The 25,378-nt window shown below is 36.1% G+C and overlaps 1 protein-coding gene across 2 annotated transcripts in view; it reads right to left on the reverse strand.

Annotated features, from left to right (window-relative positions):
* The window catches only part of GABRA3 (gamma-aminobutyric acid type A receptor subunit alpha3), a 388,210-nt gene that overhangs the window by 54,434 nt on the left and 308,398 nt on the right, over window positions 1-25,378 (reverse strand). For both annotated transcript variants that reach the window (XM_059158037.1, XM_059158036.1), the window contains exon 7: window positions 15,268-15,411. In XM_059158037.1, coding sequence (XP_059014020.1) covers window positions 15,268-15,411 — 144 coding nt within the window. The remainder of the gene's footprint in view (window positions 1-15,267; window positions 15,412-25,378) is intronic.

A 25,378-nucleotide genomic window follows, 5' to 3' on the forward strand; every position in this document is an offset into this window, starting at 1 on the left:
ATGGTAGCCTATTATAATCAATTTAATTGCTTCATGGTGGCTTAGCCCATACACTGATGAATGAATTGTCACAAAATTTTTATGGCATACAATATTATAGTCATATTCATAATATGGTATTGGAAACATTGTTACTTAAAAAAAAAAAACACTTGCCTTTGATGATAGGCTGATATGCATTGCCTCCAATTAGAAGAGAAAATTACTGTATGGTAATATAATTCTTTGAAAGCAAAGTTATAAAACAGAAAAATAATACATTATTCATTTTATATTAAATATCACTGACTTTATGCCTATGTAAGGATCAGCTATCCACTTCCATACAAGTCTTACACATTATGTTCTTCATAATGAATATTTAGATGATGATGATGACACAAAAATGTCTCATACAATTATTGCTGTACAGTTATTAGATAGTCACATAAGGACACAAACATGAAGTAGATAGCAAGTTTATTAACTGTATGCCATGATGATTATTTGCTATTCATTAAGTGGAATTGAATCATCATAAAGGTCTTCATCGTCCTTGACTTCTGGTAGAGTAGGTGGAAGAGGAGGAGGAGGAATTGGTTTTGCTATCTCAGGGGTGGCAGAGATAGAGGTAGTGGAGGAGATAGAAGGGGAGGTAGGACAGGCAGGCACACTCAGCATAATTTTACAGAAATACATTGTAATTTCTGTCTGACTTGTTTACTCATTTCTCTAAAACTATATGGTTTCTATATGGTACTCATCCTTCTTCCATCATTTGCTTTAGTTTCAGTGCCCATACCATAGAAGGGTCCATGTGATAAAAAATGTCAAAAGCAGTCTTAAATAATTGGAATCCTTCTTCCATATTGTATAATGTCAACTTGTTTTCTGTCACTACTTCTCCATCTTCTTCCTCATTGTCTGGCCCTGGTTCAGAAGCACTCATCTCCAACAAGTTGTTTTCTGTTAATTCCTCTGATGTGGTGTCTATTAGCTCTTGAATTCTCCAAGATCGATGTCTTGAAACCCCTCCATTCCCACTTTTTTTTCCATATCAAAATCTCTTTATTTCTTTGATTCTACATAAATCATGTTAAGTCATGAGCAACATTTGGACACAGTTTTCTCCAACAGGAATTTATTGTTTCAGACTTGATGGATTTCATGGCTTGTTCTGTAACAATGATGGCATCTTCAGTGTTATAATTCTTCCAGATTTTCATGTTCTCTATATTGGGGTTTTCCTACATAGGGTTGATGATATTTTACATAGAGTACCATGTATAATGAAACCTAAAGGTCCTTGTGAGACTATGGACTCTGAAAAACAATCTGAGGGGTTTGAAGTGGTAAGGGGATGGGAGGTTGGGTACCAGGTGGTGGGTATTATAGAGGGCACGGATTGCATGGAGCAATAATATATAAAATAATAAATAATATAAATATAAATAATATAAATATATATTTAATATACATAATATATTTATATATTATATAAATAGAAATATATAAATAGAAATAAAATAATATATAAAATAATAAATACTGTTATGCTGAAAATAAATAAAAATAAATAAAAAAAGAAAAAATGGAAAAAAAAGGTCCTTGTGACCTCCTGATGCAGAGGCTGAATTAGTGTTGCTGTGTTTAGGAGCAAGTAGACCACTTCAGTGCTGCTGGTGTTGAACTTATGGGTTTCTGGGCTATCAGGTGTATTACCCAATATCAAAAGAACTTTAAAAGGCAGTTCTTTACTGACAAAGTACTTCCTGACTTCAGGGACAAAGCAGTGATGGAATCAATCCAGAAAAAGTGTTTGCATTGTCTGGGACTTCTTGTTGTACAGCAAAAGAACTGGCAGCTGGTGTTTATCCTTTCCCTTCAAGATTGGAGGGTTAACAGCTTTATATATAAGGGCAATCCTGATCATAAACCTGACTAAATTTACACAAAACAGTAGAATTAGTCTGTCTCTCCCTTCCTTAAGTCCTGGTATTCACTTTTATTCCTTACTAGTACAAGTCTTGTGGCATTTTTTCCCAGTATAGGGCATTTTCATTGCATTAGAAACATATTCAGACAAATATCTTTTTTCCTTAATTATTTTTTTATTAATTTTTTTATTTTTTTATAAACATGTATTTTTATCCCCAGGGGTAAAGGTCTGTGAATTGCCAGGTTTACACACTTCACAGCACTCACCAAAGCACATACCCTCCCCAATGTCCATAACCTCACTCCCCCTTCTCCCAGACCCCTCCCCCCAGCAACCCTCAGTTTGTTTTGTAAGATTAAGAGTCACTTATGGTTTGTCTCCCTCCCAATCCCATCTTGTTTCATTGATTCTTCTCCTACCCACTTAAGCCCCCATGTTGCATCACCACTTCCTCATATCAGGGAGATCATATGATAGTTGTCTTTCTCTGCTTGACTTATTTCGCTAAGCATGATACGCTCTAGTTCCATCCATGTTGTCGCAAATGGCAAGATTTCATTTCTTTTGATGGCTGCATAGTATTCCATTGTGTATATATACCACATCTTCTTGATCCATTCATCTGTTGATGGACATCTAGGTTCTTTCCATAGTTTGGCTATTGTGGACATTGCTGCTATAAACATTTGGGCGCATGTGCCCCTTTGGATCACTACATTTGTATCTTTAGGATAAATACCCAGTAATGCAAGCTTGTGCAGCCACTCTGGAAAACAGCATAGAGGTTCCTCAAAATGTTGAAAATAGAACTGCCCTATGACCCAGCAATTGCACTCCTTAATGATTTTTTAATGGTGTTTTGGAACTCATCTGTTGCCTCATCATTGGCAAAAGCTGTTTTTCCTATTATTTTGAGATTTTTAAAACCAAAACTCTTTCTAAAATTATCAAACCATCCTTTGCTGGCATTAAGTTCCCCAACTTTGGATCCTTCACCTTCCTTTTACTTTAAATTGTCATATAATGACTTTTATTGAATTAGAATCTACAGATATGCCTTTCTTATAGCACTTGTGTACCTACATAAAAGTTGCATTTTCAATGAGAAAAAGATATTTCACAAAAAGCACAAGGTTTTTGTACCTGCAGATGTGCTTGTAGTGATAACTTCATGAATTTCCTTTTCTTTTTTTTAATAATGGTCCTTATGCTGGACTTATTTACCTTGAAATGGTGGGAGACTTTAGCTGTAGATCTCAATCTATAGTACATATCAAGCAATTAAATTTTTTTGTAATATCATGGCTTTTCTCTGCCTCTTGGGGACAATCCAAGAATCACTAGTAGCACTTTGTATGGTTTCCATATTGTTATTCAAGTTTCATGGTATTACACCTAACATGATGAAAAATATGCAAGAACCATGAGAGATTACCTTTTGCTGTGCTACACAATTTAGTGGAGAGATGAACTGCTCACAGGGAGATGATTAGCATCACATAGTGTTTTAAGTGGATATTCACAACACTTGATCTCACTACAAAAGCAACAGGAGGTGGCTATAAAATTCTTAAAGTAGTGTAGTATAAACTGGGGTTAATTTTATTCAGTTATGATTTAATACTGCATCTTTACATTTGTTTATATATTTCTCAACTGTGAATGGTGCCATGGACTATCTGGGTATATGTGCATAACTTTTGATAAATTTTAACTTTTTATAATAGATTTGTATATATTTTATGGTAGTGAATAATAAAATAGACCAGTATCTGCATATATTTTATGCATTAATGACATGTCAAACTTATCCTAATTTTTAAAAAATATTTCTAGACTATGTGGTTCATCAGTGAGTTTCCTCAAATTGTTACAAATCTCCAAACACTTTTCCAATATATTTATTGAAAAAATCCACATATAAGTAGAATCAGGTAGTTCAGACTTCTTTGTTCAAAGGCAAGCTGTACAGGCCAATATCCCTGAAGAATACAGGCACAGAAATTCTCAACAAATACTGACAAGTCAAATTCAACAGCTCTTTAAAAGAATCAAATACCATGATCAAGTGGGATTTATCCCTGGGATGCAAGAATGGTTCAACATTCCCAGTTCAAAAATGAGATATATCATATTAATAGAATGAAAGAAAAAAAAATCAAATGATCACTTCAATAGATGCCGAAAAAAACATTTAACAAAATACAACATTCATTCATGATAGAAACTCTTAACAAACTGGGTATAGAAGAAATATACCTCAACATAAAAGAAGTCCATATATGACAAACTTACAACCAACATTGTACTCAATGGTGGGTTGAAAGCTTTTCCTCTAAAATCAGGAAGAAGACATAAGTATCCACACTCACCACTCCTTTTCAACATAATAATGAAAGTCCTTGCTGGATTGATAAGATAAGAAAAATAAATAAAAGGCATCAGAATTGATGGATAAAAGACCTCAATGTGAGACAGGAATCCATCAGAACCCTAGAGGAGAACATAGGCAGTAATCTCTTCGATATCAGCCACAGCAACTTCTTTCAAGATATGTCTCCAAAGGCAAAGGAAACAAAAGTGAAAATGAACTTCTGGGACTTCATCAAAATCAAAAGCTTCTGCACAGCAAAGGAAACAGTGTAGAAAACAAAGAGGCAACCCACGGAATGGGAGAAGATATTTGCAAATGACAGTACAGACAAAAGGCTCATATCCAGGATCTATAAAGAACTCCTTAAACTCAACACACACAAAATAGACAATCATATAAAAAATGGGCAGAAGATATGAACAGACACTTCTTCAATGAAGACATACAAATGGCTATCAGACACATGAAAAAAATGTTCATCATCACTAGCCATCAGGGAGATTCAAATTAAAACCACATTGAGATATCACCTTACACCAGTTAGAATGGCCAAAATTAGCAAGACAGGAAACAACATGTGTTGGAGAAGATGTGGAGAAAGGGGAACCCTCTCCCACTGTTGGTGGGAATGCAAGTTGGTACAGCCACTTTGGAGAACAGTGTGGAGATTCCTCAAGAAATTAAAAATAGAACTTCCCTATGACCTTGCAATTTCACTCCTGGGTATTTACCCCAAAGATACAGATGTAGTGAAAAGAAGGGCCATCTGTACCCCAATGTTTATAGCAGCAGTGGCACGGTCGCCAAACTGGAAAGAACCAAGATGACCTTCAGTGGACGAATGGATAGATGTAGTCCATATACACTATGGAGTATTATGCCTCCATCAGAAAGGATGAATACCCAACTTTTGTAGCAACATGGACGGGAGTGGAAGAGATTATGCTGAGTGAAATAAGTCAACAGAGAGAGTCAATTATCATATGGTTTCACTTATTTGTGGAGCACAACAAATAGCATGGAGGACATGGGGAGATAGAGAGAAGGGAGTTTGGGTAAATTGGAAGGGGAGGTGAACCATGAGAGACTATGGACTCTGAAAAACAATCTGAGGGTTTTGAAGGGGCAGGGGGTGGGAGGTTGGGGTACCAGGTGGTGGGTATTTTAGAGGGCACGGACTGTATGGAGCACTGGGTATGGTGCAAAAATAATGAATACTATTATGCTGAAAATAAAAAATAAATTAAAAAAAGAATTGGAAGGGAAGAAGTAAAATTGTCTCTATTTGCAGAAAACATAATTTTATATATAAAATCCTAAAGACCTCACAAAAAAAACCAAAAACCAAAAACCAAAAACAAAAAAACAAGACAAAACCCTGTTACAACGAATCAACAAATTCAGTAAAATTACAGGATACATAAAAATTAGTAGTGTTTATTTTTTAATTTATTTTTTATTTTTTAAAGATTTCATTTATTTATTTGAGAGACAGAGAGTGAACAAACGAAAGAGAGAGAGAGCACAAGCAGAGAGAGGTGCAGAGGGAAAGAGAGAAGCAGACTCTTCATTGAGCAGGGAGCCCAACAAGGGGTTCTATCCCAGGAATCCAGGATCATGATCTGAGCCAAATGCAGACACTTAACTGATTGAACTATCCAGGCTACCCCAGTAGTGTTTCTATATACTAAAAACAAACTACCTGAAAAAGAAATTAAGAAAACAATTCTATTTATAATAGTATAAAAAATAAAATACTTAGGAAACGATATAACTAAGGAGATGAAATATCTGTATACTGAAAACTAAAAGACACTGATGAAATAAATTGAAGAAGACAAAAATAAAAGATATCCTGTGTTCATAAATTAGAAGAGTTGATAATGCAAAAATGTCCATATTACTCAAAAGGATATACAGTCAATGCAATACCCTATCAAAATTCCAATAGCATTTTTCACAGAAATAGGGAAAGCACCCCAAGAATGCATACTGAAGTACGAAAGACTCTGAAATCCAAAGCAGTTTTAAGAAAGATAAACAAAGATAGAGATATCACACTTCCTGATTCAAATTATATTACAAAGGTATAGTAATTAAAACAGCATGGTATTGGCATAAAAACAGACGCATAGATCAATGGAACAAAATAAAGTACTCAGAAATAAACTCATGTATTTAAGGCAACTAACATTAGACAAGGATGCTAAGAATACAGAATGGAGAAAGAATAGTTTTTTCAATAAGTGGTGGTGGGAAAATTGGATATCCACGTGCAAAAGAATGAAATTTGACCCCATCTTGCAAATGAACTCAAAATGAATTAAATACTTAATGTAAGACCTAATACCAAAAACACAGGCAACAAAAGCTAAAATAAACAAATGTGACTGCATCAAACTAAACAAAACAAAACAAAACAAAACGTTTATAGCAAAGGGGCCAATTAACAAGAAGAAATGACAAGGTGCAGAATTGTAAGAAATGTTTGCAAACCATGATTGATACAGATTATACTCTAAAATATATAAAGAACTCTTACAACTCAACAGCAAAAAACCAAAAACAATCCAATTAAAAATGGGCAAAGGATCTGAATGGAATTATTCTGAAGATATACAAATGGCGAACAGGTACATGAAAATGTGCTCAATGTTACTAATCATCAGGGAAATGCAAATCAAAACTGCAATGAGATATCACCTCACACCTAAAAGAATGGTTACCATCAATAAGACAAGATATAACAAGTGGTAGAAAGGATGTATAGGAAAGGGAAACTTTTGTGTGCTATTGGTAGGTTATAAATTGGCATAGCCACTATGGAAACGAGAATGGAGGTGTCTTAAAAAATTAAAAATAGAAATACCATATGATCCAACAATTCTACTTCTGAGTATATGTCCAAAAGAAACAAAATCAGTACCTAGAAGAGATATCTGTACCCCTATATTCATTGCAGCATTATTCACAATAGCCAAGACATGGAAACAGCCGAATTGTCCATCAATTAATGAATGAGTGAATGAATTAAATGTGATATATAGTTACACACACATACACACAGTGGAGTATTATCTCAGCAGTAAAAAATGAAAAAACTTGGCATTTTTGACAACACAGATGAGCATAGAAGATATTAGGCTAATTGAAATAAGCCAAAGACAAATACTGTGTGGTATCATTTACATGTAGACTCTAAAACAAGTTGTACTTATAGAAACAAAGGAGAATGGTGTTTTCCAGGGGCTGAGGGGTAGGGGAAATAGGGAGGTGTTGACCAAAGGGAACAAACTTCCAGTTCTAAGATGAATAAATTCTAGGGATCTAATGTACAGCATGATGACTAAAGTTAATAATACTGTATTGTAGGGGTGCCTGGGTGGCTCAGTGGGTTAAAGCCTCTGCCTTCGGCTTAGGTCATGATCCCAGAATTCTGGGATCAAGCCCCACATCAGGCTCTCTGCTCAGTGGGGAGCCTGCTTTCTCTTCTCTCTCTGCCTGCCTTTCTGCCTACTTCTGATTTCCATCTGTCAAATAAATAAATAAATAAAATCTTAAAAAAAAAAAAACATTGTATTGTACACTTGAAATTTGCTAAGAGAGTAAATTCTTAAGTGATCTCATCACCAGAATAAGAACAACAACAAAATTAAGAAGGTGATGGATTATGGCAATCATTTCACAAAATATACATATATTATCACATTGTACATCTTAAATGTACACGATTTTTAAAATTATATCTCAATAAAGCTGGGGTGCCAGGGAAAGCAAAGAGGCAAAAAGAATTTTCCTTAGTGAGAACTGAAGACTTTTGTTCGGTTATGAAGATTTCCCATTTCTGCTCTTGTATCGCAGACAGTCTGGGTCCAATGTGAAATAGTCAAAGAGATAATGGAAATTCACCTTTGGGCATTCACATGTATTCGTACCCTAGATACTTTCTGTAGGTGAAAACCACAAGTGAATGTTTACAAAACTTAACAAATTAATTCATTGTGTTAATTAACTGACTAGGTTCTCTTAAATGTAACTCTGGTATTTTGTATCTCTTTACATCCTCTTCTCTGCCAAAGAGTCAAAGCTTTGATCAGATTGGAAGATTTTTTTTTCCAAATTCCCCATTATATTTCCACCCTGTGTCTCAGCTTATTATTAAGCTTATTAAGTACCATCTGTGTTGTGTGTAAAATATCCAAGGGTACAATATAAAACATATAATGCATATGTATTCACAAATTAGTTTCTATCTATGGATTAGAAATACAGAACAGTTCAGCAAATGCTTTACATAACTGAATATATTTTTATAAAGTGGATCATTATATTCCCCTTCTCCTTGTGGCCTCTCTTTGTGTGTCTTATTATGAAAGATGACCCTTTAAGTGGTTTGGGAATTTTCCCTTGACTTTGCACTCCAGCCTATTAAATTCCATTTGTGTTAAATGCGACATATTTGAGAATACAGTGGAAATCACATTCACAATTTAGCTAATATCAAAGGTTGTGAAAGACACAAGAAGATTTTTTAAATAGCTTGGCAAATTAACTCATTATATTAAGTGAGTAGATAGACTTTCTTAAATTCATGTTTGTTTTTTTTCAATTCTCTTTCTCTCTTCCTTGAACTTTTATCTTGCCTTCTTTATTCTTCTAAATCACATTTCTGGGAATGGAAAAATAAGATCATGCATTCAAATCCTCTATTTAGAAAATTAATGCAATAATTTCCCAAATGAGAGAAAATGGAATTGGAGCTAAAATAGGGAATGGTGTGAGCAGCTAAACACAGATTTTTGAAGACTTTTATTCATTTATTTAACACATATTTGAATTTGGAGCAAAGAGGAGGATTTTTTTGCTTAGAATTACAGGCATACCTCATTTTATTTATTTGATTATTTATTGATTTTATTGAATATAGTTAGCATACAATGTTGTATTAGACTCAAGTATACCTCAGAGTGACTTGACAATACTATTTACTACTCAGGGCTCATCATGATAAGTGTAGTTACCATCCATCAATATATGAAGCTATTACAATATTATGAACTATATTCCCTATTTTTTACCTTTCATCCTCATGATGCATTTATTTTATAACTGGAATTTTGTAACTCTTAATCCCCTTCATCTATTTTACCCATTCCCTCCCCAAAACATCAGCCCTCTATATTTGAGTCTTTTTCTGTTTTCTGTTTGTTCATTTCTTTTGTTTTTAGATTCCACATATGATAATTGCCTTTCTCTGTCCAACTTATTTCACTTAGCATAATACCCTCTAGCACCATTCATGTTGTCTCAAATGGCAAGATTTCACTATTTTTTATGGCTGAGTAATATTCCATTGTGTATAGATGTATTTGTGTGTGTAAACACACACACACATATATACACACATGTATATATATATACATGCACATATATATGGCACACCTTTTTAATCCATTTTTCTACCTGTGGACACTTAGTTTGCTTCCATATCTTGACTACTGTAAATAATGTTGCAATGAAGATAGAGGTACACATGTCTTTTCTAATTAATTTTGTTTCTTTTGGGTAAATACCTCAGTACTGGGTCTTTCGTAAATTGAATGTTTGTGGCAGCCTATGTCAAACAAGTCTATATTGACAGTTTTCCAAAAACATTTGCTCATTTCATGTTTCTGTGTTACATTTTGGTAAATCTTACAATATTTCAAACTGTTTCTATTATTATCATATTTATTATGGTAATCTGAGGTCACTGATTATAATTTGGTTATATGATCACTGATCATGAAAACGTAGGAGATGGTTAGCACTATTTGGGAATAAGGTATTTTTAAATTAAGGTATATAAATTTTTCAACATAATGCTATTGTACATTTAATAAACTACAGTATAGTATAAATAAAACTTTTATATACACTGGGAAACCAAAAATTCACTTGGCTCACTTTATTGCAATATTTGCTTATTTTGCTGGTCTGAAACTGAAGTGGCAGCATCTCCGAGGTATGCCTGTACTTCATACTAAGAACTGAGAGCATTCAGAGAGAAAGCCACTCATATAAAACAGAGCATCTATGGATTGTGATATTTCTCTGGTCCAGCATTCTGTTAATATTCTGGACCCCAGAGAGAATAGCATATTTAGAATTCAGCAAAGAATGTCCATAATTTATAATCACATGAAACAATATACATACATATGATAATAATATTACATTATATATTATTATATTATATTAATAATATTAATATGGTTTCTAAATCAAAGGGTATCAAAGGGTTTATAGCAAAAAGTCTCCCTCCCATAGATGCCCCCAAACCACCCATCTCATTTCTCCAATTAACAACCTCTTGGGGTGTTTGGGTGGTTCAGTCAGTTGGATTTGGCTTAGGTCATGATCTCAGGGTCATGGAATAGAGCCCCGTGTGGACTTTGTGCTCAGCGTAGATCCGGCTTGAGATTTTCTCACTTGGCCCTTCCCCCTGTTCATGTTCTCTCTCTATCTCTCAAAATAAATAAAATCTGGGGTGCTTGGGTGGCTCAGTGTGTTAAAGCCTCTGCCGTCTGCCTGGGTCATGATCCCAGGTCCTGGGATCAAGCCCCGTGTTGGGCTTTCTGCCCAGCAGGAGCCTGCTTCCCTTCCTCTCTCTCTGCCTGCCTCTCTGCCTATTTGTGATCTCTGTATGTCAAACAAATAAATAAATAAATAATCTTTAAATAAATAAAAGAAAATAAAATCTTTTTTAAAGTTGTAATTTCTATAGTATTATTTAAAGAAAAACAACAAAAACAATTAACAGCCTCTTGTGTATCCTTCTAGAAATACTATCTCTATACCAGTATATATACCTTACTGTTCAGTGTTCTGTGCCTTGTTTTTTTCACTCAACCCTATAGCCTGCAGATATTCCCTTGAAATGATACATCAAGAACTTCCTCATTCTTTCTTACATCTGCATAGTATTGAATTGTGTGAGTGAATTTAATACAATAAAAATCACCTCTTTACTAATGTACATTATATCATGTGTTCAAAACTAATTTGAGATATAATCTAATTATATCTACAATGGCCCTATTTTCAAATAAGGTCACTTACTGGTGTACAGTGAGTCAGGATTTCAATGTATCTTTTGAGGGGACATAATTCAGCCCACAACATCTGCATTGCCAATAGTGAAGGGAAACTGACATGCTAATACACAGATAATGGGACCATGAATTTTTTAACGTTTTAAAATGGCAATTTGTCAATATGTATTAAAATTTTTAGAAATGTATCTACTTTCTGAGATAAAATTCTTAGTATTCTATCTATCCTAGGCAGATGATTACACAGGGACAAAATAAGATATAGAAAAAGAAGGTCTTCACAGTGTTGTTTATAGCATTAAAACATAGAAAATACTACTAAATAATTGGTTAAATGGACTATGATCCACATATATGAGGCCATTAAAATGAAGGTATTATTTTATTGAGTTTCACAATGAAATGCCATACTTCCCAGTGACAACAAAACCTCTCATATTGTTACCAAGAATTCTGTGGCCTTGAAGGAGTGCTTTTTAATTTTCTTTTAAAATTTAAAGTAACTAAAACAAGTAATAATTAATGTTTATTATAATTATGTCTATTATAATTGTTTAAATATTACTATTTATAACTAACAAAAAGCAACAAGTACTTGCAAGGATGTGGAGCAAAGGGAACATTTGTGCACTTTGGTTGGTGGGATATAAATTGGTGCAACTACTGTGGAAAATAGTGTGGAGTTTCCTCAAAAAATTAAAAATAGAAATACCCTATGATCCAGCAATGCCACTTCTGAGTATTTATCCAAAGAAAATGAAAACACTAACTCAAAGATATTTGCACTCCAATGTTAAGCATTTTTACAATAGTCAGGATGATGTGGAAACAACTTAAGTTTCCATTGATGGATGAATGGATAAAGAAAATGTGCTATGAATGTATATATCTATTACATACACATATATACATGTATATAAATATACATACACATATATGCAGTGGCAGTGGAATATTATTCAGCCATCAAAAGAAGGAAATCTTGTCATTTACAACAACATGGATGGAGCTTGAGGGTATTATGCTAAGTGAAATAAGTCAGAGAAACACCAATATTGTTTTAATCTCATTTATACATGGAGTTTTTTTTAAAAATGCAAAAAACAAACAAGCAAACAAACCAAGTTCATAGTTACACAGAGCAGATTGGTGGTTGCTGAGAGCATAGGAGGGGCAGTGGGTGAAACGGGTGAAGGTGGTCAAAAGATACAAACTTCCATTATAAAATAAGTAAGTCTTAGGTATGTACTGTACAGCCTGGTGACTATAGTTAATAATACCTTACTGCGTATTTGAAAGCTGCTGAAAAGAGCTCTGAAATTTCTCAAGAAAAAAACAACTATATATGTTGACAGATGGTAACCAGAATTACTGAGATAGATAATAATTTTGCTATATATAAGAATATTGAATCATTATATTATATACCCAAAACTAATAAAATGTCCAGTATAACTAAATAAAAATATTGCTAACTTGTATATACATTTTATTTGGATTTTATATATTTGTTGATAATAAAATGTGCTTATAATATAAAATTAAATTAAAAATAGTATCAATGGTATTTATGTAAAAAAATACATAGGAACCTTCTTAAAGATTATGCACCAAAATGTATAATAATCAGTTAAGGCATGAAAGGGTAGGACCAAGGGCACCTCAGCTGGACTTGGTGTGTATATGTGGGGGGTAGTCTTCCCCACCTGGACAGTAATTCTGCTCTCCCCAAACAGGGGGAGGGAGCAGTCCTTCAGTACCCACATGTGCATACTACGTTCCATTTGTCCTATGGTAGCCCTTAACATTTGGGGGCAGAAGCCTTTGTCCTGCTACTGGGTGCATCTGCACTGTGCTGCCTTTGCAGCTGGGGCTAGGACCTCCTTTCTGTGATTACATACCTGAAATGCATGCCTGTTCTCCCCCATGTGAGCTATGGGCAAAGAGGACCCAACGTCCTAAAGGAGGTCATGTGTGTGCCTGCAGGTGACAAGGCTCGGCTCAGAGCAGCACAGAGGGTCCCTATAGGCCCAGGGCACACCGCCCCTATGCAAGATGTCTACCCTGAGGGAGGGAGAGAACTCCCCGCTGCATCCGTGACTCTCCTCACTTCCCAGTCCTTCCTCAGCACTGCTCACGTGGCATCAGCTTTTGAGATCCATCATTGGCTATCCAAGCGGTCCCAGCTCCCATGTCACTTGCTTAAACCACTGTTTGTTTAGTCTTTATCACACAGGCAATGCACATTCATTATAGGAAAAGTAGAATACACAGGAGAGCAGAGTATGGAAATATTCTTTAATCCCACCGTTAACTGATTATTATACATTTTGGTGCACTCAGGAAGTGGGTTTCAAGCACCCTAACAAGGCCTGTGCTCAGTCCAGGCGTCAGGGCATGCAAATCTAGCAATAGGTCTGCAACTGTAAGCAACACTTATACCATGGTGTACATTCACTGTGAGCAAACCAAGTTAGGGAGGTTGGGCAACTGGCCCCAGACCACAATTCCAGTGCTTCCAGAGGATAGGAGGCATAGCCAGAATCTGAGCCCCAGGAGCACAGTAGCTCACTGTGCAGACATGGAGTGCTCTTTGGAGTGAAGTTATGAGGTCCAAGTGGCCTGGGCACACCCGCCTCCAGAACCCACATGTACATTCTGCAAAACTGGGCATTTGGCTCCAGCAGCTAACTCACACCTGCTGGAGGGGGAAAACTCTTGGACCTGGGCCAGCTATATACATTAGTATCTGCCCAGCTGCTCAGCCTGGTCCACGCAGTACCAACTCCATGGGCCAAACCCCAGAATCCTCTCAGAGGAAAGCAGCCCACATTCCCATGGCCCCACACTCTCTCTACCTTTCACTTCTTACTCTGAACCGCTTATAGCTTCTCTGATAGATCATGTTTTTACATTGACACTTCAGTATTGCCTTTCTTTGTAATAGTCTTTCCCCATACCAAATTCTAAATCTCAAAATACTGTTGTCCCTGAAATTTTCCACCCTGAGATGGAGGGAAAACAGGGCACAGATAAGATGATATACTATAACACCACATGAAGTGGAAAGAGTGTCTGGATAATGAAATAAAAGAGCAAGAATACCATAATCCATTTATAATTGTAGATTCAGATCTTTCGCCAAGACAAGTGCCGAAAGTTCCTACCCTTAACACCAAAAAAAGTCTTGTAAGCTATGTGGACCCAAAAGATATACTTCATTTTGCCAAATACTCTAGGGTTAGTTCAGATTCAGGGTCCCTCCTTCCTTAGGCCCCTGTAACTGGTCAGTCTCTAAACAGGACTCTAGCCTACAAAAAAAGTCTCTAGGTTCCATTTATTAATCTAATACTTAGCTATTGAGAGGACCTGGAAAGTTTTGCCAGACAGACTTGTTTTTGAGATGGGTGACTCACTTAAAAAATAATTCCATGGCTCAACCTTGGACCTCCTGGCTGTGTACCTGGACCCTCCTGGCTTATTAATTTGTCACTTCAGCATTGGAAGAGTTGAGCAAATGTCTTCAAGAAACCTTTAGGATCAAAGTTCAGTTCTCCAATCATTATGGCTTCCCTCTGCCTTCTCTTCTACCACAGTTCAGCCCTAATGTCTTTGACCTTCTAACCCACTTAGACAACAGGGGATCATAGTTAAAAACATTGGCTTGGGATCCAATCTGCCTGAGTTCAGATCTTGTTTCTGATATTATATTATGTAACATGGGACAAATTACTGAACATTTCTATGTCTCAATTTCCTTTTGATAATAGTACCTATATCACAAGACTACTTTGGGGGTTACATGTTTTTATAAGCACAGGTATAAGACTGGTATATGGTTCAGGTTATAAAAATGCTTATTAAATAAAATAAATAAATACCTGTACTAGACCGGATTATCTCTGTCCCAACAACATGGCCCAGCAGGTCATACTGATTCAGGCGGGAGCCATCCTGTGCTACTTCCACAGATTTGTTCTTCCCAAGAGTCCAAGAATAAACCACTTCAGCTGTTGTATAGGCATCTAAAGCAGAAAAGGGCCAAGAAGAAGTTGAAGGGGAAAGAAAGTAATTATCCTTAATACTGAACTTGCATGAGACTGAAATACAGCTTCCCTCCCGAAAGAGTTCTGGGTATGTGTTCTGTCTTCAACTGAAGTACATTTATCCATCCATCTAGTAAACACTCATTGAATAACTTCTACAGTTTATGCTGGGTACACAGGAGTGAACCTAAAGTGGTTTTTTCTTTCAATGACAGTCTTTCTGACTGATGATATATTGTTAGACTTTTCCTTCTCTTGGAGGGTAGACAATAGACGTAAGGGGAGGAATAGCAAAATTATTATCTAATGCAGATGTCACAAATTCAAATGTCTATAGGAGTGGTATCAGAAATAAGTAAATCAGGCTAGTTGTAAAAAAAAAAAAAAAAACCTGTCAAAAATGTAATACAATTTTAATTACTATGGAATGAGCATATGAGATAAGGTAAAAATCACTGTAGAGATATTTTAAATTAAAAACATAAAAAGCTCAAATTAAAAATAGCAATAATTGCAATTTTCTTTTAAAAATTATTTCCACTTTGATTTGCAAAACAGAAACCAGGGGCGCCTGAGTGGTTCAGTTGGTTAAAGCCTTTGCCTTCGGCTCGGGTCATGGTCTCAGGATCTTGGGATCAAGCCCCGCATCGGGCTCTCTGCTCAGCAGGGAGCCTGCTTCCCTTCTACCCTGCCTGCCTCTCTGCCTGCTTGTGATCTCTGTAAAATAAAGAAATAAAATCTTAAAAACAAACAAACAAAAAACCCAGAAACCTGCCTCCTTTACTCTGCACCAGGGTATTAATGTCAGATCTTATATTTGGAATTCCCATGTTGAATACAGAATTTAAGTATGGATTAGTTTTAATAAGGGTGAGGGTAAGAGAAATGGTGAGAGAATAAGGAATGATGTTATTTAGTTTAAGTTAGTATCTTAAAGGAAGAGAATTGCTTTCTTTCCAGACATGGACTTACTCTTTGTACAGTGGGTTTTTTGTTGGGGTAAACACCTTGCCCTAATGCAGGCACCTAGGTTCATAAAGAGAAGCTGAACTATACTATTCACTCATTTCACCCAACTTTTGAGCTGTTATTCAACCTAATAGGAAGTCTCCAGCTCATGGTGGCAGCTGCTGTCTCTATAATATGCTCTATTCAAGTCTTTTACCACAAAGCAAATAATTCCTAGTGAATCTACCAGTGAACAAACATAAATTCTGTGTCTTTACAAAACTTTGCAACATTGGATATAGATTTCATTACGTCTGACATTAACACTCATATGTACTAATTATGGTCTGCAAATATTATACTTCTTAGGACTCTTTTCAATATACCCAAATAAACCATTTTCTGAATTTCTTATAATGGGCAACAGCCAAAAATTTCTTCATTCACATCAAAATTCTCACTGAAATCATGAAAAAATGTATATAACTCTATAGTATTTTTTATATCTGTACTCTCATAAGCTATAAAAGAAAATGCCACAAGAAATCCAGCTTGCCACGTATGTCCTATATATGACCTCAGTCATTTATTCAACACAGATGAAAATACTTGTAGTTTGAGGCACCTGGGTGGCTCAGTTAAGTGTCTGCCTTCAGCTCAAGTCATGATCCCAGGATCCTGGGATTGAACCCCGCATCAGGCTCCCTGCTCAGTGGAGAGCCTACTTCTCCCTCTCCCACTCCCTTCTGCTTGTGTTCTCTCTCTTTCTGTCAAATAAATAAATAAAATAATTTTAAAAAACTTGTAGTTCAACATATAATTTATTCTGCAATATACCTTTTTAAAAATAAATTTGGTATCTATAAAATATTTTGATAGCTGGGAAGGTTTGTTGCTTAAGATATAATTTCATTTCCCAACAGCAACACTTAGTATATGCATTTAAACACAAAACATGTTGAAATTTCAGTCTGTTCTTTAAAGCTAATTAAGACTTTTATTGTACATCTTTTTTATATATCAATTATAATGCTTTATAACAAATTGCATAATGGTAATACCTGAAGTTTTATTTCTTCAACAAGGGTTTCTTTATATGCATGGTAAAGATGTAGAAATAGTCTTCATTTCTGTAAGGAAATGTAAACTCCCCTGTTTTGAAACCAGTCCTTTCAGCCTTTTTTTTTCCCCCTCAAGTTTTGATGACAAGAACTATGTCACTTTCCTTTTAATTCTATTAGGAGCTCTTAATTCTACTACATGTAAAACAAAGGTGCAAGTGAGTTGATTAATGGAAACTGACATTGGACCCTTTTTCAGGGGGAGGGTAGAAAGTGATGGAAATTTGGGATAATGGGCAAACATGTGTCCATTTACAAGGGCAACCACTACTCACCTGGATTGGCCATGTGAGAATTTGAGACCAATGTTGTCATATCTTCTGATCATAAAATAATAATCAAATCTGGGGTTTTATGTCACATTTCTCAAATTCTAAATCTTCACAAATAATTTTAAAAGTTATAAACACTATATGGATCAAACAAATTACATTTGCAAACCACCAAATTGCAACTTCTGGTCTAGACATCTTCTCCTAGGGTACCAACCAGAATTGTAGATGTTTTTTTTTTTTAGATTCAAGTAGCCAACATATAGTACATCAGTAGTTTCACACATAGTGTTCAATAATTCATCAGTTGCATATAACACCCAGTGTTCATCACATCACATGCCCTCCTTAATGCCCATCACCTTCAGTTTTCCCTTCCTTCCTTTGTGGTCCTCTGCACTATTTCTTATGTTCCACATATGAGTGAAACATTCTGATAATTGTCTTTCTCTGGTTGACTTACTTTGCTCAGCATTATACCCTTCAGTTGCACCCAAGTCAATGTAAATAGTAAGTATTCATCCTTTCTGATGGCAGAGTAATTAGAACTGTAGATCTTTAAACTATTATCACCAGGAAGGGAAATCCTCTCCTCAGGACTCTTCTCACTTCCTTATTAAAAAATTGCTCTAAGATTATTAAGTAAAGATGTTCACAAGACACTGTTCTCTTATTTTCCCCAGTGTCTCCCATCTTAAGTACATATGCTTGGGGTTCTACTACTCCTAAACAGAAAATCACCTGTATACGTATTCTTATCTTTGCCATTCAGGGTGTTATAAATCCCTATGTTTAAAGGACAATTCAGTGTTCTCTCCAATATACTCAAAAGTTTAACAATGTGAGGACTTTCAGGGAAAGAGTAGGAGATGGAAAATATTTTCTACCCATAAGAAAGAGAAGGAATTTCTTGGTGTGTCTCTTAACTTAAGTCAAATACTTTGGGCAGACAATCTTGAATATTAACCCTAAAAATGCTAGCATGTCCTAGTACAAACGTGACAATAAAACATGCACTATGCATACTTTAAAACTTCATTGGACCCAGAGCTGTAACTTGTTTTAAGTAAAAAGTAATCGTTTCATTTCTTTGAAAATAATGTATGGGAGCAGAGGGATTTATGGGGGGGAAATGTCCTCTTTTATGATGAAGGTCAAAGCAGGAAAGATATGAACTGAAAAAGGAAGAGAAGGAAGATGAAGAAATAAATTCAAGAAAATAGGTTGTGTGCTTCGGTGAGTGCTGTGAAGTGTGTAAACCTGGTGATTCACAGACCTGTACCCCTGGGGATAAAAATATATGTTTACAAAAAATAAAAAAATTAATAAAAAAAAGAAAGAAAAAAGAAAATAAACTGAAAGCTACTTGGCTGTTCACAGCTTAACTTTGTAAGAGTAAACAAAAATCAAAGGAACTCATGGTGGTGTTAGGGTAGGTGGTGGCTTCTGCTCAGAGTGGAGTATTAGGGAAGATTTCATAAAGTAGATAGTGCTTAGAAATGAGACTACCTTTAAAAGATGAAAAGAGACCATTCCTAGCAAAAGAACAACACTGCAAAGGCAAAAGGCATACAAGAGCATCAGTATTAAGGGAATTCATAGTATCCCTGGACTTACAGGCTAGAGAAAGGCTGAGGTAATATTGCCCTAATTGCCCACACTTAAGAAAAGAGAGTTTTAGTCCATAGGCTATACGTTGTTGTTGTGCCTGAAGTAGAAAGATGATATAGCAAAATGTATGCTTTCAAAGGATTGCCCTAGCTACATAATGGATGACTGGCTGGAAATAGTGAAACTAAAGCTAAGACATCACTTACAAGGCCATCACAATGTTTGGTATGAGTGACCCTTACAGAATAACATATGGTAATAGTGGGCTGAATCGAGTAAGACTGAGAAAAGATTTCTGAGGTAGAACAGATTATAACTGGTTGCTTTTCATGAAAGTAGGAAAGGAAAGGAGGACATTTATGGAAGGATTCTACATGACTCTAACAGTGTAGCTTTTGAAAGTCAAGGATAATGATAAAGTTCATTCACTATAGGTGAACAGAACTCTTCTCCCTCTTTTCCTTCAAGCTTTCTCTTTTTTTTCCTTCTTCCATGCCCCTTGGGCTCCTTTAACATCTCCTCTTTCCTCCCACGCCTTTCTTCTTTGCAGTTCCAATCATTCTACTGTCATGGAAAAGCAGGGAAAGAGTGTCTGTGTTGGGGTTGGATGCTGCAGAAAAGGATATCTATGAGAGGATTAGAATTACTACATTCCCAGAATGGCCCCCTCAACATATATTGGATAGGCTATGATGGCACAAGCATTTCATTGTCTCCTATTACCTGAGCCTTGGTATGTATTAGGTCCCAGTAAAATGGGAAATAAAAAACAATCCTGTCACAATAGCACCAATGAAAAATCATTCCTTTTGAACTCATATTTTCAGAGACTGCTTGCTTATTTGATTGAATAATTCATTCAGTCAACATATATTAAGGCATTGTATTAGACAAATAAGACAAGAGGCAGGGAGAGGTTTCATTAGGTATAGCGATTAGAGAAGAACTCTTTGAGGGACGGCTTTTAACCTGAAACTTAAAAAGTGAGAAAGAGTCAGAGAAGAATATTTCAAGCCAAAAACAAAAACAAAAACAAAAAAACAGTAAGTGTAAAGGTTTCTAAGTGGGAAAGATCTGCGTTGTTCTGGGAACTGGCAAACCAATGTAAAGTGGAGAGAAATAAGAGATGAAATTGAAGAAGTATGTAACAATGAGAATACAGAATCTAATAAATTAAGATAGGTGACACAAAAGAAGATTTTAGAGAAAAACTATAAGTTGCTTGATTCAGTTTGCTAGTATTTTGTTGAAGAATTTTCTGTCCATGCTCATAATAAATATTTGTCAGTGGTTTTCTTGTGATCTTTGTGTTTTTTTTTTTAATCAGAGTAATAATGACCTGATTGAATGAGCTAAGAAATGTTACCTCCTCTTCTGTATTTTGCAACACTTTATGAAGACTTATTAATAACTCTTCTTTAAATATTTGGTTTAGATAAATTTTGAGGCCATCTAGGCCTGTTTTGGGGGGTTGGAGAGTTATTACAATACCAATTAATTGCTTTGTTATAGGTCCAATAAAAATTTCTATTTATTCTTTTAGTTAGTTTCAGTAATTTTTGTATTTCTAGAAAATTTTCCATTTCATCTAGGCTGTCTAATTTGTTGGCATACAATTGCTTATAGTATTCCTGTATAATCTTATTTATTTCCATAAAGTCAGTAGTAATGTTCCTTCCTTTACAATTTTAGTAATTTTAATTCTTCTTCTATTCTGGCTTGGTGAATCTAGCTAAAGGTTTATCAGTGCAGGGAGGAGTCAAGATAGTGGAGAAGTAGCAGGCTGAGGTTACATCAGGTAGCAGGAGATCAGCTAGATACCTTATATAAAGATTGCAAACACCTACAAATCCAACGGGAGATCGAAGAGAAGAAGAACAGCAATTCTAGAAACAGAAAATCAACCATTTTCTGAAAGGTAGGATTGGTGGAGAAGTGAAGCCAAAGCGATGGGAAGTTAGACCCTGGGGAGAGGGGCCAGCTCCCGGCAAGCAGCGGAGCAACAGAGCACAAAATTGGGACTTTTAAAAGTCTGTTCCACTGAGGGATATCACTCCAGAGGCTAAAACGGGGTGAAATCCATGTGGGGTCAGCGTGGCCCCAGGTCCGCAGGGTCACAGAAGGATCGGAGGTGTCTGAGTGTCACAGAGCTTGCAGGTATTAGAATGGGGAAGCTGGCTACAGAGACAGAGCCAAGGAGTGAGCTCTCAGCTCAGGGTTACCTTGAACTGGTCGCAGCCTTGGTGAGCTCAGAGCGTGGCCAGAGGCCAGGGAGACAGGAGTAATTGGGTGCTATTCTCTGAGGGTGGACTGAGGAGTGGGGCCCCGAGCTCTCAGCTCCTCTGGGCCAGAGACTGGGAGGCCGCCATTTTCATTCCCATCCTCCAGAGCTCTATGGAAAGTGTTCAGGGAACAAAAGCTCCTGAAAGCAAACCCGAGCTGATTACACAGCCAGAAGCCTGGGAAGGGCAGTACAATTCTGCCTGGGGCAAAGACACTTGAGAATCACTACAACAGGCCCCTCCCCCAGAAGATCAATAAGAAATCCAGCCAGGACCAAGTTCACCTACCAAGGAGTGCAGGTTCAATACCAAGGAGAACAGCAGAATTCCAGAGGAGAAGAAAGCAAATCATGGAAATCATGGCTTTCGCCCCATGAGTCTTTAGTCTTGAAGTTAATTTAATTTGTTTTGTTTTAATTTTTTTTTCTTTTTCTTCTTCTGCTAATTTTTTTTAACTTTTACCCTTTTCTTTTTTTAACATTTTAAACTAATTTATCTAATATATATGTTTTTTTCTTTTTTATATTTTTTCTTTATTCATTTTCTTTTTTAATTTTTTTTTCCAAAACCTCTTTTATCCCCTTTCTCCCCGCCATGAGTTGGGGTCTCTTCTGATTTGGTTAAAGCATATTTTCCTGGGGTTGCTGCCACCCTTATAGTATTTTACTCGCTCCTTCATATACTCTTATCTGGAAAAAATGACAAGGCGGAAAAATTCACCACACACACACACAAAAAAAAAAGAATAAAAGGCAGTACCAAAAGCTGGGGACCTAATCAATACAGACATTGGTAATATGTCAGATCTAGAGTTCAGAATGACGATTCTCAAGGTTCTAGCCAGTCTTGAAAAAGGCATGGAAGATATTAGAGAAACCCTCTCTGGAGATATAAAAGCCCTTTCTGGAGAAATAAAAGAACTAAAATCTAACCAAGTTGAAATAAAAAAAGCTATTAATGAGGTGCAATAAAAAACGGAGGCTCTCACTGCTAGGATAAATGAGGTAGAAGAAAGAATTAATGATATAGATGACCAAATGACAAAGAATAAAGAAGCTGAGCAAAAGAGGGACAAACAGCTACCGGACCATGAGGGGAGAATTCGAGAGATAAGTGACACCATAAGATGAAACAACATTAGACTAATGGGGATTCCAGAAGAAGAAGAAAGAGAGAGGGGAGCAGAAGGTATATTGGAGAGAATTATTGGAGAGAATTTCCCTAAATGGCAATGGGAACAAGCATCAAAATCCAGGAGGTGCAGAGAACCACCCCTCAAAATCAACAAGAATAGGTCCACACCCCATTACCTAATAGTAAAATTTACAAGTCTTAATGACAAAGAGAAAATACTGAAAGCAGCCCAGGAAAAGAAGTCTGTAACATACAATGGTAAAAATATGAGATTGGCAGTGGACTTATCCACAGAGACCTGGCAGGCCAGAAGGAGCTGGCATGATATATTCAGAGCACTAAACGAGAAAAACATGCAGCCAAGAATACTATATCCAGCTAGGCTATCATTGAAAATAGAAGGAGAAATTAAAAGCTTCCAGGACAAACAAAAACTGAAAGAATTTGCAAACACAAAACCAGCTCTATAGGAAATATTGAAAGAGGTCCTCTAAGCAAAGAGAGAGCCTAAAAGTAGTAGATAAGAAAGGAACAGGGAAAATATACAGTAACAGTCACCTTACAGGCAATACAATGGCACTAAATTCATATCTTTCGATAGTTATCCTGAATGTTAATGGACTAAATGCCACAATCAAAAGATACAGGGTATCAGAATGGATAAAAAAACCCAAACCCATCTATATCTTGCCTACAAGAAACTCATTTCAGACCCGAAGACACCTCCAGATTTAAAGTGAGGGGATGGAAAACAATTTACCATGTTGGTGGACATCAGAAGAAAACAGGGGTGGCAATTCTTATATCAGGTCAATTAGATTTTAAGCCAAAGACTATAATAAGAGATGAGGAAGGACACTATATCATACTCAAAGGATCTGTCCAACAAGAAGATCTAACAATTTTAAATATCTATGCCCCTAACGTGGGAGCAGCCAACTATATAAACCAATTAATACAATTAATACCAAAATCAAAGAAACACATCAACAATAATACAATACTAGTAGGGAACTTTAACACTCCCCTGACTGAAATGGACAGATCATCCAAGCAAAAGATCAACAGAGAAATAAAGGCCTTAATTGACACACTGGACCAGATGGACATCACAGATATATTCAGAACATTTCATCCCAAAGCAACAGAATGCACATTCTTCTCTAGCGCACATGGAACATTCTCCAGAATAGATCACATCCTCGGTCCTAAATCAGGTCTCATCCGGTATCAAAAGATTGGGATCATTCCCTGCATATTTTCAGACCACAATGCTCTGAAGCTAGAACTCAACCACAAGAGGAAATTTGGAAAGAACCCAAATACATGGGGACTAAACTGCATCCTTCTAAAGAATGAATGGGTCAACCAGGAAATTAAAGAAGAATTGAAAAAGTTCATGGAAACAAATGATAATGAAAACACAACGGTTCAAAATCTGTGGGACACAACAAAGGCAGTCCTGAGAGGAAAATATATAGTGGTACAAGCCTTTCTCAAGAAACAAGAAAGGTCTCAAGTTCACAACGTAACCCTACATCTAAAGGAGCTAGAAAAAGAACAAGAAAGAAACCCTAAACCCAGCAGGAGAAGAGAAATCATAAAGATCAGAGCAGAAATCAATGAAATTGAAACAAACAAACAAAAAAAAATAGAACAAATCAATGAAACTAGGAGCTGGTTCTTTGAAAGAATTAATAAGATTGATAAACCCCTGGCCAGACTTATCAAAAAGAAAAGAGAAAGGACCAAAATAAATAAAATCATGAATGAAAGAGGAGAGATCACAACTAACAGCAAAGAAATACAAACAATTATAAGAACATACTATGAGCAACTCTACACACACAAAAAAAATGACAATCTGGAAGAAGTGGATGCATTTCTAGAGACATATAAACTACAAAAACTGAACCAGGAAGAAATAGAAAACCTGAACAGATCCATAACCAGTAAGGAGATTGAAACAGTCATCAAAAATCTCCAAACAAACAAAAGCCCAGGTCCAGACGGCTTCCCAGACGAATTCTACCAAACGTATAAAGAAGAACTAAATCCTTTTCTCCTGAAACGGTTCCAAAAAATGGAAGGAAAACTTCCAAACTCATTTTATGAGGTCAGCATCACCTTGATCCCAAAACCAGACAAGGATCCCATCAAAAAAGAGAACTACAGACCAATATCCTTGATGAACACAGATGTGAAAATACTCACCAAAATACTAGCCAATAGGATTCAACAGTATATTAAAAGGATTATTCACCATGACCAAGTGGGATTTATTCCAGGGCTGCAAGATTGGTTCAACATCCACAAACCAATCAATGTGATACAACACAATAAAAGAACAAGAACCATATGATACTCTCAATAGATGCTGAAAAAGCATTTGACAAAGTACAGCATCCCTTCCTGACCAAAACTCTTCAAAGTCTAGGGATAGAGGGCACATACCTCAATATTATCAAAGCCATATATGAGAAACCCACCACAAATATAATTCTCAATGGGGAAAAACTGAAAGCTTTTCTCTAAGGTCAGGAACACAGCAGGGATGTCCATTATCACCACTGCTATT

Source organism: Mustela lutreola, chromosome X (assembly GCF_030435805.1).
Source record: "Mustela lutreola isolate mMusLut2 chromosome X, mMusLut2.pri, whole genome shotgun sequence".
In the NCBI taxonomy this organism is placed as follows: domain Eukaryota; kingdom Metazoa; phylum Chordata; class Mammalia; order Carnivora; family Mustelidae; genus Mustela; species Mustela lutreola.